Source organism: Tasmannia lanceolata, unplaced genomic scaffold (genome assembly GCF_043159265.1).
Source record: "Tasmannia lanceolata isolate RefF3 unplaced genomic scaffold, GAP_Taslan_0.1 ptg000008l, whole genome shotgun sequence".
NCBI classification, from domain to species: Eukaryota; Viridiplantae; Streptophyta; class Magnoliopsida; order Canellales; family Winteraceae; genus Tasmannia; species Tasmannia lanceolata.
The window spans coordinates 1,359,720-1,376,002 of record NW_027518685.1 but is presented as its reverse complement, the minus strand read 5'-3'; the positions used below and the strand labels follow the sequence as shown (position 1 = coordinate 1,376,002).

Below are 16,283 nucleotides of genomic sequence, written 5' to 3'. Positions count from 1 at the left end.
TGGCTTATGAGAGCTTACTGGGAACTGTAATAACCTTTGACAGCTGTTTAAATAATAAAATATGAGTTAGTGCAAATATCAAAATGTGGTCTGCTGATATCAGTTCCCTTGATAATACAGCGGCAAGTTTCCATATAGCTCTTGTTTTTTTTAAAAAGGCTTCATATATGGCTCTTGTTTTCCCGAGTCTTTACCAGCAATGACGAAATTAATGGTGGACGGCCCTGCATTGTGCAGCCCAAAAAAAGTGGGGCCCATATTGTTTAGGTGATCTAAACCGTTCATTTGTTGGGCCGTGGTGTAGATAGCGTGTATCCAGAAAATCTTCTCCATAGGATAATCCTAACCCTCCGATCCGTGGAGGATTTTATATTGTGCCGTCCATTTTAAACCTCCACAAATCGAAGGATTAGGAAAATCCTACGGAGAAGATTTTCTGGGCATATCCTATCTACATCAGGGTCCGACAAATGAACGGTTTAGATCACCCAAACAATATGGGCCCCACGTTTTTTGGGCTCCATTTGCGGGATCCCACCCCTCCCTAAAAAAAGAGAAAAATCTTATTCAACCTTCTTTACTGAATCATTGTGCCTTCTTACTGTGCCTTGTGTAGTAATAGGAGAAAAAGACAAATCAGATCTTAAAATTTGGGGAAAAAAACAGAGATGGATTGTGAGTTAACATCCGTGGCAAGATTAAAAAGGGACGCATGAAGGAGTCTTTGCCAGTCACAACCGGTCAAAAGGATAAAGGGGCGGAAATGGGGAAAATGGAGTGATTCCCTTTTCTTAGCTACCAAGTAATTGGAAAGATTTCTACACAGAAAATAAAAATTACTTGGGGAAAGATGGCTAAAGCTGGTTAGAAAAAGCAAAATCTAGAGATATTGGGTCTCAAGAGGGTAGAATCATAGTACCATTGTGTAGTGGCTAAAGATGGTTTGTTACAAAAAGGCCAAAAGTAGAGATAACTGATCTCACAGAGTAGAATCTAAGTACCATTGTGTAGTGCCCCCCCACCACAAGAGGGTTGCCTCACCAACATAGATCTGATAGGCCCCACAATGATCCTAACTGTTCAATTGGTGTTTCTTGTTGTTTCTTGTTTTTACAGGCCACAGAATCAACAACTAAGATGGTTCTAGATTGGGAGACTATTAACCAATATGAGGAGAGCAATAGAGAATCCTTTCAATAACAAATCCCTGTTTTGAATGAGCTATAATTTGATGAGAATCTTCAATCCCTTACATTCACATTCATCTAATTCTATTTTGAAAACAGTAATTTCTATTCTCTACATAAGATTTCTCATCTCTATAATTTCTTTAATTAGACAAAAGAAAATTCTACCTGGGGCCACTTCATGGTTTGAGAGCAGAGTCAAATTAAAGAATTAAATGAATAAGACAAAATCTGGGCCTATGTGGCTACACTCTCATGCAACAACCATTCCACAAAATGCCTTCTGCGATGGTCCCTAGCAAATCCCTGCTATTAAGTATTTTTTTAAAGGTAATGAAACTTGTATTGAAGTTGTTAGATCATATAGAACCATGGGGATGAGTTGTCCCACCATCAAAGCATGCTACAGCAGTTCCCTATAGTTTCATCTACCAAGCCATAGCCCGGCCAAAATTGCTCCAATCCATTACACCAGAGATCCTAAAATCTGCAGCACAGTGAAGAAAAACAGAGAACAGCAGAGACTTTGGTAGTTCCTGAAATCCAAAGTTAGATAATTGTCTCCTATGCTGAAATGAAGGTGTAATCCACTTGACGAGATCCCTTATTACATATTGCCAGTGAATTTGATTCTGTTTTCTGTCTGATGATTGTAAATTCCTACCAAAAGGCTGATCTCAAAATCCTTAGCATCATCTACACTTTCAGCTATGTTCAAGAGTTTCCAGCAGAAAATCATAGATCTCTCCACTCCTCAGCAAGTATCCCTCACACCAGGAATTTCATCATATGCCGAATCCAAGCTAGAACAATCGAATGCACCTGCAAATCCCTTCAATGGATTTTTGAACGAGCTTGAAAGTGTATGAGAATTTCAATTTCTTCAATGAACATGGTAACCGGGCCCACTCTTAAGAGGAGATTTCTTATCACAATTCAGACTAGAGATCCAAATTGAAGTACAAAGGAACACAATTATAGAGAGGATGGAAAATAAGTTGGTGACTTGGAAGAGAAGCTACCTCTCCGCTGCGGGATAATCATGCCTACAAAGGCATCACTTGCCATCCTTTTTTTTTTTGGCAGGTAAGCAGGGATTGAACCTCCAATCTCATGGTTGAAGAGCATTATCTTTACCATTTGAGCTACAGGCTCATGCCCCCGATGAGTAAGAATTATTGGATCAACAACTTGCCAGCCTTCTGGTCTATTGCATGTCGCTTTCCTCCCTGAGGCAGTGGCTAATATATTAGAGAAGCTTCAGCATGAATTTCTTGGAAGGGGAGGAAGAATGCGAAAAGAAGCAAACGGGTCATTGATTGGAAAGAGGTAAATAAGGTTAAGAAAGAAGACACTCGTACAAAAATGGCTTTGGTGGTTGGAATAGAAAGAAATGCTCCGTAGAGCAAAATCATTGTGGACAAATATAAGGTTAGTAGTGATGCAATAAATACTCCCTAACCCAGTCGAAAAATTATCAAAGCATATGTTAGGAGGAAGAACAAGGTAGAAAATGAAAAAGGCTCGAAGTGGAGCTGAATTGCAGATGTCAGCCTGATATATCCTGACATAAGCGTGGGATCAACCCCATTCTAAAGAACTTGAAAATCACTATACCCCGCCGTTTTCCGATGGGAATTTTGACGGCATCTTCTAAGAATTTTAGAGAAGAATTTTTGAGTGTTTTAAGCAGGGTTTTGATGGAATCCTACTCGAGGATGACCCTAGAGTATGCAAGTGTAGATTTTGGGAAAATTGGATTAAAGAAATTCTATAACAGATTTTGAGAGAATGACCCTAGAGCACGCAAGTGTAGATTTTGGGAAAATTGGATTAAAGAAATTCTATAACAGATTTTGACCATGTTGTGGTTGGGTTTCGGCCCTGCAACATGAACATAGCTGAAAGGGAATAAATAAAGGAGTTTTATTGTGATTGGGATTGGATTGCCTTTACAAGAAAACCTGTGATTTCTGGGGTTTCAACTAATAATACGACTAATCTATTTAGATTAGTCGTTATTAAATACTGGCAGTAAAGTTGATCATGTTTGATGATTGTCAATTCTTACCAGAAGGCTGATCTAAAAATCCTTAGCATCATCTACACTGCATCCATGTACAACAAGAATTTCCAGCAGAAATCCATAGATCCCTCCTCACCAAGTATCCCACACCAGGCTTTTTGCTATATGCTGAATCCAAGCTAGTACAATGGAATGCACCTACCAATCCTTCCAATGGATTCTTTAACGAGCTTGAAAGTGTGTGAAAATTTCAATTTACGGAATGCACCTACCAATCCCTTTAGGGCCCGTTTGGATGCCGAGAAGATTTTGATTTGGCTTTCTCACATTTGCAGCCCTTTTTGCATTGTAATTTGGATCGGATCAAATTCTTGGATTTCTAATTCACCAGCTGACATTGAAAAGAATCAGATTTCTAAATTTGCTGTGGGAATAAGAAATTGGAAATCCACAGATCTGGCAGTTTCCTTCACCCTCTTTGCTCCTCAACCTCTCCCCTCCATTAGGAAGTACCAGCTGACAGTGAAAAGAATCAGATTTCTAAATTTGCTGTGGAAATAAGAAATTGGAAATCCACAGATCTGGCAGTTTCCTTCACCCTCTTTGCTCCTCAACCTCTCCCCTCCATTAGGAAGTACCCCCTTCCCCCTCTGTCTCCCTCTACATGAGCTGCCGGATCTATTCAATCTGTATTCAAAACTCAATTCCAAATCCAAATACAAAATGCGAGGTATCCAAACGGGCCCTTAATGGATTCTTTAACGAGCTTGAAAGTGTATGAAATTTCAATTTATGGAATACACCTACCAATCTCTTCAATGGATTCTTTAACAAGATTGAAAGTGTATGAAAATTTCAATTTCTTCGACGACCAATTGACTATCATATTCATCCAATTCTTCTCCGATAGTGGTAACTTAGTGGTAACTGGTCCATTCTTCAGAGGGGATTTCTTATCACACTCTAGAATAGAGATTTTGTCTTGGGTCCATATTTAAGTACAGTGGAACACAATTATAGAGAATATTGAAAAGAAGTTGGTGACTTGGAAGAGAAGCTACCTCTCCATTGGGTAGAATCACACTTGTAAAGGCATCAACTGCAAACCTTCCAGTCAGTTACATATCACTTTCCACCCTGGGGCAATGGCTAATATATTACAGAAGCTTCAACATGAACTCCTTGGAAGGGAAGGAAGAATGGCAAAAGAAGCAAATACGTCATTGATTGGAAAGTGGTCTCAAAGTCTATGAAGAATGGTGAACTTGGGACTAAAAATATGATTAGGAAAGAACTCAAGAAGACACTCTTAGGAAAATGGCTTTGGGGGTTGGAATGGGAAAGAGATGCTCTTTGGAGCAAAATCATTGTGGAAAATTATAGGGTTAGCAGTAATGCAGTAAATATTCTCCAACCCAGTTGAAGATTACCAAAGCATATGTTAGGAGGAAGAACAAGAAGGCAGAAGATGAAAATGGTCTGAAGGGGAGCTTAATTGTGGATGTCAGCCTGATACATGCTGACATCAGCAGGGGATCAACCTTAAGATGTAGTAATCAGCAGGGGATCAACCCAAGTCTAAGAACTGGGAATTTATGGCCTCTTTTAAAGAATTTAAGTGCTTTAAGCTGGGCTTTGATGGAATCCTAGTTGAGGATGAGGCATGCAAGTGTATACTCAACTCAACTCAACTAAGCCTTTGTCCCAAACTAGTTGGGGTCGGCTAATGAATCCTATAGAAAATTTTCATGAAGAAGGTGAAAGGATCTCCCCAGCTCAAATTGACTAAGGTGAAAGGATGAGGGCATGCAAGTGTATATTTTGGGAAAATTGGATTAAAGAACTTCTACGACAGATTTCAACCGTGTTTTGGTTGGGTTTGGGTTCTCCAACATGAACATAGATGAAAAGGAATTAACAAACGAGTTTAAGTGTCATTGGGATTGGATTGCCTTTACAAAAAAATGTAATTTCTAGGTTTTCAACTCAAAAAGTTGGTAATCTATTTAGATTAGAATCTTAATTCCTAGTTTTAGAATATTCAATTAGTTGAAGGGGTACCATTCAAAAAAAAAAAAAAAAATTAGTTGAAGGGTTCATATTCTGTCTATAAATATAGTCCATGGGGTGGTCCATAGGCCACACATTTTTTATTTATTTATTTCTGTCTTCTGCTGGAAGTTACAAGGCTAAACTTTCTTTTTAGTTTACACGTCACCAATTTATATACCTGGTTGGGCTAATCTGTGTTGCTACTGCCACAGAGATTAGGACGGGGTTGAAGCTCATGGTTTTAAATTTCAACCGAAATCGACACGAAACGATAGAAATGTTTTTGTTTCCATCCCCACTAAAATGATCGAAATGGATAAACCAAAATAATAACTGTAATAGTGGTAATAACTGTAATAGTGGTATACTATATTTTTTTTATAGTTAATAGTGGTATACTATACGAGTCTGTATTATATTATATTTATATGAATCTCATGCAAAATGTGGTGTATGTATTATGCATAAATATTTCTACGAATTACATGTGAAATTTGGTATGTACTAAATTATCAGACATATGTGACAGTGCAGGTCACTAGGTGCTCGATGTTTTAGACCATTATGGATGGTTGTCTTGCTAATGTGATGGTTTTTTTTTTACAATGGTAGTGCATTTTATTGCAAGAGAAAAAAAGGGGAAAAGCCTGGCAACCAAAATGGTGAATACAAAGCGAATGAAAAGAAAAGAGATACAATACAGGGGATAAACTTCTCATGGTGGGAGGAAATCAAACAACTAACTCCCATTGGATTGGTGGTGCATTTATAAAGGAGAAAGAAGAGGTTCTTTCCCTGGCCTTTCATCATGGGTTCCAATGAGGTGGAAGCATGTACTGTCTCATGTTATTTGGGTCAAGGTGATTCATATAATGTCATCATTTGGCATCGAAGCTAAGCAAGGTCTTTGGAGATTGGCCAACTTGCATTTGCAATTAGAGGCTTGATAAGAGAGATCTCCTTGATCTTTAAGCATATTTCTTAGGAGCGGAAACAAGAAGACAGTTGAACAAACAACAGAGCAAATTGAAAGAGAAACCTCAGGTATAAGGAGTTTGTTGCTGTTGTAATTTTGTAGGTACTTTCCGTGTAACTGTTTTGCATTTTTATGCGGGGTTACCTCATCTACTTTGGGTTCCCTGTCCTTTTTCTTGATACAATTCTTTGTCATCAACTCAACTCAACAAAGCCTTTGTCCCAAATATGACAATTCTTTGTCATATTTCAAAAAAGAAAAAGAAAAGAAAAGATTAAAGGCATCATGGTTAAAACCATATCATAAGCATGCCTTCATTTATCATACAAATATATAACCGCAGTAAATGTTTTGAGGCTTTATCTTGTCCAAACCTTATGCACGGCCATTAAGTTATCAAATGTTGTAGCCATGCATTTATATTTTCATCCAAGCGTGCACTACTTTTACATACATCGCTGTATGCATATTTCAAGAGTATGAACGGCATGACAGTAATGGAAATATAGGAGAGAGAAATCCAAAGCAAGTGAAGCTCTTAAAACACAAAATCACATGTAGGCAACATTAAAATTTATGTATGACAACTACAGATGTTAAGTTTTTGGAGAAAAGATAAACACGCGAAAGAATAAATTCTATAAAAATAAAAGTTTGATTGTGGAGTCCAATCAAAGTCAAACCATGATAAAAATAGTATCATACTTCAATTGTGGATCCACACTGTATCGATGCCTTTCTTAATATATAAGTTTCTCCCATGTTATGAACAGGTCAACAAATTCTACCACTTACTCCATGTAAACTTTCAAACAAACCGAGAGTTGTTGTCGTTATTTCAATGGGAAAGATGAATATAAGTACCATGATATAGTTGAAGCACTAATTTGACGTCACTATCTGATTTTGGGTAATTCTCTCCAAATCAATAAGAAAACACTGCTCTATTTGTATGAGACTAATACTTCCGCACATGACGAGGCTCTTGGGAAAGCAAGAATATTTTGCGTAACCTCCAATAGTAACTTTGGCCATTCTTCCACCTTCATAAACTGCGGTTTTTCAAAGATGTGGATGGCCATTTTCTCCAAGACCAACGCATTCTTCAGTAAAAATCTCACTAGCTTTATCTTTTTTTCCTGCTTGTTAAGAAAGCTTCTAACAACTTTACTGTGACTACTGTCAATTGATGACCCCAAACCCCCTCCCATAAAGTCCAACAGCTTAACATGCTTCAGGTTATGTACTAGACAAGTAAACGAGGACTTCAATGATTCCCAGTATCGTCCTTTATCAAAATCATATCTTTGCGTAAATTCTTCATCAAACTGAAAATTCAAGTGAACTATACTTTAGAGATTGTAAATTACAAACTCTGAGGAGCAAGAAGATTGAAATGTAGATAAAAGGCCAAAAGACAAAAGAAATGGATTCACTACACAGTCAATGGTACTCACATTGGGATGGAACGTGGGGACTATCTTTATGACGAGAATCTCAAGATCAGGTGAAGTCCTTAGCAAACTAGCTATCCCAGGGAGTTCCCATTTTTTCAATCCCGTCTGTAGTATCAGACACTTGCGCTTGGAGATGGGAGGACGCAGATTTCTTAATTCCCATAGAGACAAAGCCTTCACTCCAAACAATTCAAGAAAGGTAAAAAAAGTACTCAAAACCAAATAAAAATTAAAAGCATCCAGCATATGTGAATTAGAAGACGAACTACACAATTCTCAGTCGAACAAAACAGGTTCGGTACACTGCTTGGTGACTTCGATAAGTTAAAATACAAAATCATGCAAAAAAGAAACCCCTTTAACTACTCTTAACATTGAATGTTTATAGTTCTATGATAAACGAAAATTCATCATCTGTAACAAGTTTTCCCAAACTAAGTTCTAACAATGAACTAGCGAATTTTGTACGACATATATTGAGTCGAGGAGTATCATTTCTATATAAGTTCAGAACATCAACAAAAATGCCATCCGGTAAATCATACCTGTATACAAGGACTACCTACTTCAAGAGCTTTGGTGTGACTAAGATCTTCAAGAAGCACCTCCAAAATGGGATTAGACTTACATTCATCACTCTCCCACTCAAAACAAAATCCAAGACCAATGTAAGCATAATTTAGAGACGACATGTTCCTCAGGGAGTATCCCGCACTCTTTAATCCTACAGTTTCAGAAATACTCAACGACAAGAGATTCGGAGCATCAATTTCTAACCCAAAAAAAATCCAACACCGATGTATCGCCAATCGCTTAAGCCTCTCCAAATTCATCGAAGGCAAAATCCGTAATCGATTAAGTCCCACACATCCTACCATCTCAAATTCCTCAAGCAACAGACAACCACATATCAGTTTCTCAATCAATTTGTTTGTCAATTCGATATTGGAAAGCGATAATCGTTTGAGAAATTTGAAACCCTTAAAACCCTCTGGCAATTTGAGAATACAGAAACTTAATCTCAGCATCGATAGGTTTGCAGAGGCGCAAAAAATCGATTCAGGCAACTCGTATTTACGGCCACCTTCTAAGAAGTTCAGATCAAGCTCTTGAACTTCTTTTCTCAACGCAAAATCAATCCAACTATCAACATCAGCAGCATATTCCTTTACAAAATCGAAGCAGAGTCGGAATTTCTGAATTTTCAAACCCTTGTGGAGACTAAGCCATCGATTAGTAAAATTAACAAAGCCGACATGAGTAAACCCTAATTGAAAATCCAGATCTAGGGTTTCGATGTAAGTACAGAGGTTTCTCCATCTGTTTGATAAAACACTTGTTTGAACAGCATCTCTAATAGGCAAGAAAGAGAGGATATGGACTAGTAAGGGTTCTGGTAATTTGCTTGTTTGATCTACTTTGTTTTCTGCCCTTGTTTTTCTGCTCTGATTTGAGTAATATCTTTTCTTCCTTTTGGGTTTCTTAACAGCATGTAGTAAGTAGCTATAGCCACCATCCATGATTTCTAATTACCCTTTTGAAGATGGGATGTATATGAGAAGAAACCACAGAGGTAAAGGAGGACAGAAACAGAGGAAGGAGGAATGGACTCCAGAGCTGATTACTTGCCATTTGACGGTTTTATAGCCTTCTTTCTAATGAAGGTTCCACCATGGGCCCACCATAGAAGGTGGCATGTGATGTGGGTGTTGTGACATGGGGACTCCCTAAGTCTAATGATCAATTTGTGAGTACGGGAAGTGATATATTCACCCCAGTTTTTCAGATGAGAGAGGATTATGACTGCTCTTTTACACTACAGGGGCTGTCCCAAGTAAAAATAGGGGCGAATATATCATTTTTCCATTTTTGAGTCAAACATGGATGGAGGCATGTGTGCGATCGAGACCGTTGAACTTTGTCGACGCGTAAGATGAAGGCATGCCAAAATCAAGGGTTCGCGTTGAAAGTAGGTTACGATAAACCCGGAAAGAGATAATTACGAATATAATATTGTAATCTACCCGATTACTAATTCAATCTAGCTACCTAATTTAGCTAGGTTACCTCATTTGAACCATTTGCCTAATCTAACACAAAGATGATTCAGCGGTGAAATCTCATATATTCTAACAATGCCCCCTCAAACATATGTGGATTGAACAATCGACATACGTTTGATAGTACAATAATATTTCCCACTGGAAAATGATATGGAGACCGAGAAGGGGACATACGATGAGAATGTGCCATGTGTGCAAAAAATAAATAAATTCCATTTTTGTTGATTTTCCTAATTTAAGACACCGCTAACTTCAGTCATGATTATTTGGCCAAAATCCATTTGTTCGGTCCCCTGCTCGGTGGTATTCTCGGTTTCCATAGCATTACTCTTCCCCACTATGAAAATAAAATTTTCCACTGGAATTCCCCACAAGAAAAATAAAATCTTCTCATTTGAAGAGCACTATCAAAGTTTGATGATGAATATATGGTGACATTGTTGCTGAATGTCAGCTAATGATGGTTGGTACTGATTGTTGAAGAAGATGCTACTCTTTGATGTGCAAGTATGAATGGGTCACTAAGGATCTATGTAAGAATGGGCAAGAATGGCCTCAATGGGCAAGGCATCATGAGTTGGCTTTCGCTACCGATCCTCTTGGAATTAAGACTCAAATACTTAATGGACTAGATGAGACTAAAGCTGAGGAAGAATGTGTCATCATAGATCAAATTGAAACTATTCCCAGCAATGCATCTCAAGAAACGAGCACCTTAATTGAGATCAGCTGTATTAACCACGAACCTCAAACGAGGTACCTCAATTGAAATAAATCAGAGGAGAAATTAGAAAATTATGGAAGAAAATGAAAAGAAGCGACAAGTAGCAACTGGAATAATGACGATAATTATCAGTTACATTGGAAAAGGTACTAGCAAGTTAGGATTTAGATAATGTGGATTTTTCTTCTTTTAAGGAGTGCGAATATCAATTTTGGGTATACTATATTCTTAAAGACAAAAGAAATGTGGTGTTTTGATAAAACATACAGGCCTCACTTTCCACAATTCTGTTCATTGTCTATCATGTAAGACAAAGACAAGACTACTTGAATGAGATGGGGAATAGAAATCGGCATGTGACTTCATCTAGACCGAAGGAAGTGGGATTAGCGATGACTGAAGGGTGAACCCATAAGAATGGATGTGGCATGGCTTGTGGTGCCATAAGGATTTTGTAGACTTCTTGTACCTCCCTTTCTTCCATTTTGATTCAACATAACGATATTAAAGGTGTCACATCTCCCTTTTCATTCGGTGTTCATTCATTTTTCATCTCTGCAATTTCAATGAAGAGGGAGAAGGGGGGGGGGGGGGGGGAGGAAGAGGATGAAGTCGCTAGAAAAATGGAAAAGAAGAGAAAGAAGGAGAGAACAAAAGAAAAATTGACGCTGGAAAAAATACAAAAAAATGAAGTCATTGGAAAAAATGAAAAAAAAGAGGAAAAAGGAAAAGAAGAAGAATCGAGGCTAGAAAAAAAAAGAAAGTCACCGAAAAAAAATGGAAATTATGTGGGTGTTGGGTCCTCCATTAGCTCTTTTTTATTTGGGATTGAAATTATGTGGTATTTTTTCTGTAGGGAACTTTAGAATTACAAATCCTAGCTTTCAATTCCCCTATTTTTTAAAAGATAAAAAAGTATGTGGGCAGAACTTAACCAGAATATATACAAAACAACCCACAATACGTTCATATCCATGAAGACCTATTCTAAAGTCAAGCAGCCCCAAAAAGAGGTTTTTCCACTTAGAAAGGATAAATGATGATTCCCGTTGGTCCACGTGATTAGCTAAAACACACATTGTTTTTGGATTTGTACGTAACTAACAACAAGTCTCTCTCTCACACACAAACACACACACACACACCAAATACAACATCAATTGTCTACCAACACATAAGGAGATATAAGGTTTTGAACATCAGCTTTGCATTGCGCGCATGTGACTTCCGTTTCCTTATCTCTCTTGCACGTGCCGCACCATATATACCTTGTGCCCACAAGGAACATTAGCCCATCTGATGACGTACGATTGTGCAAATTCAAGAAAAAAAAATGTGAAAGAAAAGGAATTTTTTTTTCTTTTCTACTATTTAAAAGGAAGTGATATGATGATTATGGTTAAATTAGATGAATATTATCATTAATTGAAGGTACCTCTCAAGTAAAAATTGAATAGCGTGGGTTCAAGTCAGCTATTTTTGCATGTAAAAAACTAAGAAACTTCAGAAATATTTTCCTTTCTAAACTTTCCCAAAAAATTCTTGCTATCCAAACCGGGCTAGGGATGGCTTTACGGATGATTTGTGACCCATTTTCTTCCCTCAGTCACCTCCTCCATTATCTTTTTGGCTACTCTTTCTAAACTCCAAGAGGCTACGTGGCTCATGGAAGAGGAAAGGGGCGAACATTCTCTCTCTCTCTCTCCCAGAAATTTGTTTCTTTTTTTTTATATATTTAGTTAGATGAGAAAACGGTTCCTACACATATGTGTAGAGAGTTCTCTACACACTAGCTTAAAATACAGTGGGGCCCCACATTGTTTGGGTGATCCAAGCCATCTATTTTAAAGGCCCTCACATAGATAGGGTGTCTACAAAAAATCAGATCCATAGGATTATCCCAACCCTACGATTTGTGGAGGTAAAATGGATGTCTTTAAACCTTCACAAATTAGTCCGTTTTTTGCCTCAACAGTTCGAATGGTTAGGATGATCCTATGGATCTGATTTTTTATGGACACCCTATCTATGTGAGGGCCTTAAAAATGAATGGTTTGGATCACCCAAATAATGTGGCCCCCACTGTATTTTAAGCTAGTGTGTAGATAACTTATCTACACATATGTGTAGGAACCGTTTTCTCTATTTAGATATGGATGTTTTTTATTTGTTGCAATAAGCATTTAGTAGCGACAGAAGTTTATATGGGAAGTGATATATCCGCCCCTTTTGATTACTTGGGACACCCAGCAGCAGTGTATCAATGATTACAGAGGGGCTGATGTACTTCACATCAGAAGGATTCAACGGGGCTGATTGTGCCACGTACACTCGCCCCAGGTGTCCCAAGTAATCAAATGGGGCGGATATATCACTTCCCTTTTATATCTGTGGCTATTATTAATTCGTTATCCCACCGCAAGTTCCCCGCAGCCAGGGTGGAGGCACATATAGCATGAGGGGGGCCATGGCCCCCCAATGACTAGCAAAATCCCTTTTATTTGCATGGCTGTACATGCATGATTGGCTAGTTTAGTGGGCATGCCCCCCAATGACCAATGCTTAGCAAGTGTAAACTAGTCCGGCCCCCCAAGTGTAAGTTCCTGGCTCCGCCCCTGCTTGCAGTTCAGGTCTTTTTAATAAAAAAATCTCGTCTAGATTAGTATTCTAGCAATGGTTATATATTTTTTCATTTCTATATGTATTTAGTGATGCCATCTATCACGACGGAGAATTTTCTTTTCCTAAAATAATATATCACAAGATTTCTAGCTCTTGCTAATAATTTTGTCGGTCCCGAATCAATGTATTTCTTGAAGTGTTATTTTATGATCAAGTTCATCTCTATACGTTGTAAAATGCAGTAAACAAAGCTCATGTAAACTCACCCAATAATAGTCCCATTGAACGTTGAAGGAGGAGGAGAATGGATGCTGCTGATACCGTTCTATGACTGCCTGGACTTCAGCCGAATAACAGCAAAAAGAAATTTTTTGAGATCAAACAGTAAGATGGGTCGTTCTAGTTTATATTAATTTACATCTTTCTCATAGATACATCCCCCTTTTTTAATGGGTAAGCTGGGTTAGGCGGACCCCTAGCAGTATATTAAATAAATAAAGATGATACAATAGAAGAACAAGGTCATTGTCCAATCCTTAGAACAATGTCTAAGGGGTCATGATACCATTGAAGACAAACTCAAAACAAGCAAGAGAATAAATAAATGAGTTGGATTTGTACAATTGGTGAGGCTCGGGACACACATGATACTTAAAGCAAGACCCATCTCGAGTGAAGCCATGTTTACAGTGATCCAGGAGGTCTATCATCTTCTGGCTATACTTCCTTATTTTCTGGCTTTTCATGAACTCGTGAACCTTTAGGAGTTTTTTTTTTCTTTGGATACATCCCATTATTTGCAAGATGGGGAGAAGTTCTATAAAAAGAGAGATGCTCTATCCATCAAAAGAAGAGAGATGGTAAAAAGTATTTTCTTATTTATACCTGGTCCTGGAAATAACGAATATTGAATAAGTTGATGGTTTTGTTGACTTCCCTGGAACTGCTCCGTCTTAAGCTGATTGTTATTTGACCTCAAAGTTGCAGTCTCCTCTTTCTCTGAGGTGGGACGATTAGCTGCTTCAATCAAAACGATTAAAATTAGAGAACTCGATATTAGAATACTCTCTCTCTCTCTCTCTCTCTCTCTCTCTCTCTCTCTCTCTCGTAAAGCACCCCGCACGATGCACGGGCGAGAAAAAAGCCTAATGGTTATAAAAGGATGCCTTAATAATTCTTTTAAAAAAAGGAATTCATTGATTCTAATTATTTCAATCAGATGTTAGTTTTGATCCAAATAGGTTAAAAGGGGGCGAGGCACATGATCACAACATAACAAAGCATCTAAAATGGTAATCCAAAAGCAAGAAAATGACATCAATGTCTAAATCGAAGTGTTTATGAAATATGTATAAACAATGAATGGGCGGTTTTTCTACTTATATTTGAAGTAAAGAAAATTTTCAGAAAGTGTCTAAGAAATTGCAAAATAAGAAACCCCAATTCTCTGTTCCATGGATGACTGTTCTTAAAAGTGGTGTTTCTAAAAAGAAACAACAGAAAAAAGATGGACATTGAAATAGAAAAGTCTGATTGAAAAATTGAATCCAATTGAAAAAAAATCGTAATAGTCGATTCCCTTTCTTTTGACGATGATAGAGATACAATGATCAACACCACAAAAAATAGAGATTGAAATAGAAAACTTCGATTGAAAACATATTCCAATTAGAATCATTTAGGTTTGCGACGTAAGGAGCAAAGTAAAAAGTCAATGAGTTGCTGTCTTTTTGAGGATGATAGAGATATAAAATTCTCTCTAGATCATGGGAAGAAATTTTTTAAAAAGTCTGGAAAGAAAAAATATATCCAAAATTACGTGAACCAATCATATTCAATTTTTACTTATGATAATAGCCCTCTAAATTAACCAAAATCATACCATTTCTCTCTAAATAACGGAGAGAGAAATTTTTCCAAGAAATTTTTTCCAAACAGCACATCTTCAAACAAATCAAGCAAAATATAATTTAATTGCAATATTCATAAACAGAGTGACAAAGTAATGTTCACAACATTAAAAATGTCAATTAGATGCGGCTTTTAAGTCGTGATGACCTCAAAAGTGCACAAATTTTTTCGTAAGAGGGAAGTGAAACGAACAAAGCATCTAATCTAATATTTTCCTCAAGAGGAGCAAAAACAAAGAAAGCAATCTATCTCATGCTTTCCAAATAAACAAAAGTTGGCCACCGAGAAACTGAAAGAAAACCGAAAAAAAATTAGCAAACTTCAAATAACACATTTTTTTTCCTGTTTTTCTTCTATCATTTTATTACGCCGTGAAGTAGGAGAAGAAAGCCAAAATTAATTAAAAAATATCCATATAAATCCAAGCCCGGAAGTGCAAAAAATCGACAATTCGAACTAAAAAATATCCAGATATAGAAAGTGAGCAATTGGAATCTTAGCGGAATCTGCATGGCACTGTATTGCAGGAATCTTTTGGGTCCAGTTGGGATGTAAAGTTAGTGTTAGGGTTTAAGGAAGATGAGAGGGATTGATTAAATAGCGTAAGGAAAGGGAAATAGAGATAGGGTTCGGGTTTAATGGTTCAAGGCAGTAGCTGGAAAAGGGCAAATCAAGATGTAATGAGAGAGGGATGTAAATGGGAGAAAGGAAGAACTTTGGACCATGTCCTCAATCATGCCATCTCAGTTAGCTCTCTCTCTCTCTCTCTCTCTCTCCCCCACTGTCCCTGTTGGATTTTATTAAAAAAATCTAAGTTTCAAATATTCCATAATTGAGCTAAGGCTTTAAGGTGGCTTTTCATATTCATTGGTCTCCAAAAGTCATGCACAAAAGGATAAAAGAGTGGGCCTTTCTTGGTGACTCTTTGTATTCCATTTATGGTGGCTCTTTGGTTTTCTCCTTTAGTTGAATGCCTTTAATTCTCTCATTAAGGAAGGGTGTGTCCCATATTTTGGTGTGAGATTAAGATCTTCACAAGAAGCCTCAAAGTGTTTTGTAGAGCCCGATTTATTTAAGTAGAGAGACTCGAAGCTTTGCCTTTAAAGTGTTTGGTAGATGCACACCAACACTTAGTTGTTGTTCCCGGAGACGGTTTGGTCGTCACATCCTTGCACCGGAATAAGGCTGAATAACGTCTTAAGCGAAGCGTTCAAGGACGTACAACAGCTCTACAGATATTTTGGAATATCTATTCTCTATTTGGT

General features: G+C 37.6%; 1 protein-coding gene and 1 long non-coding RNA gene across 2 annotated transcripts; both read right to left on the bottom strand.

Moving 5' to 3' along the window:
• Window positions 1-6,859: 6,859 nt before the first annotated feature.
• Window positions 6,860-9,323, bottom strand: LOC143883864 (putative F-box protein At1g49610). The gene is made up of 3 exons (XM_077387185.1): window positions 8,244-9,323; window positions 7,699-7,872; window positions 6,860-7,569 (listed from the first exon to the last, which is right to left on the bottom strand). Exons 1-3 carry the CDS (start codon window positions 9,216-9,218, stop codon window positions 7,186-7,188), a joined length of 1,533 nt encoding a protein of 510 aa, XP_077243300.1. The 5' UTR covers window positions 9,219-9,323; the 3' UTR covers window positions 6,860-7,185.
• A 2,185-nt stretch (window positions 9,324-11,508) lies between these two features.
• Window positions 11,509-13,454, bottom strand: LOC143883865 (uncharacterized). The gene is made up of 2 exons (XR_013252575.1): window positions 13,374-13,454; window positions 11,509-11,781 (listed from the first exon to the last, which is right to left on the bottom strand). It is a non-coding gene; the product is annotated as an uncharacterized LOC143883865 (long non-coding RNA).
• Between the last annotated feature and the right edge of the window lie 2,829 nt (window positions 13,455-16,283).

Excerpts from the sequence above, each read along its gene's own strand:
- LOC143883864 (XM_077387185.1), bottom strand. The coding sequence starts at position 9,218 with ATGGATGGTGGCTATAGCTACTTACTACATGCTGTTAAGAAACCCAAA. Across the intron at positions 7,873-8,243 it reads TAGGTAGTCCTTGTATACAG|GCTTTGTCTCTATGGGAATT; the intron begins GTATGATTTACC and ends TTTGGAGTGAAG. Across the intron at positions 7,570-7,698 it reads TCCCCACGTTCCATCCCAAT|TTTGATGAAGAATTTACGCA; the intron begins GTGAGTACCATT and ends TTGAATTTTCAG.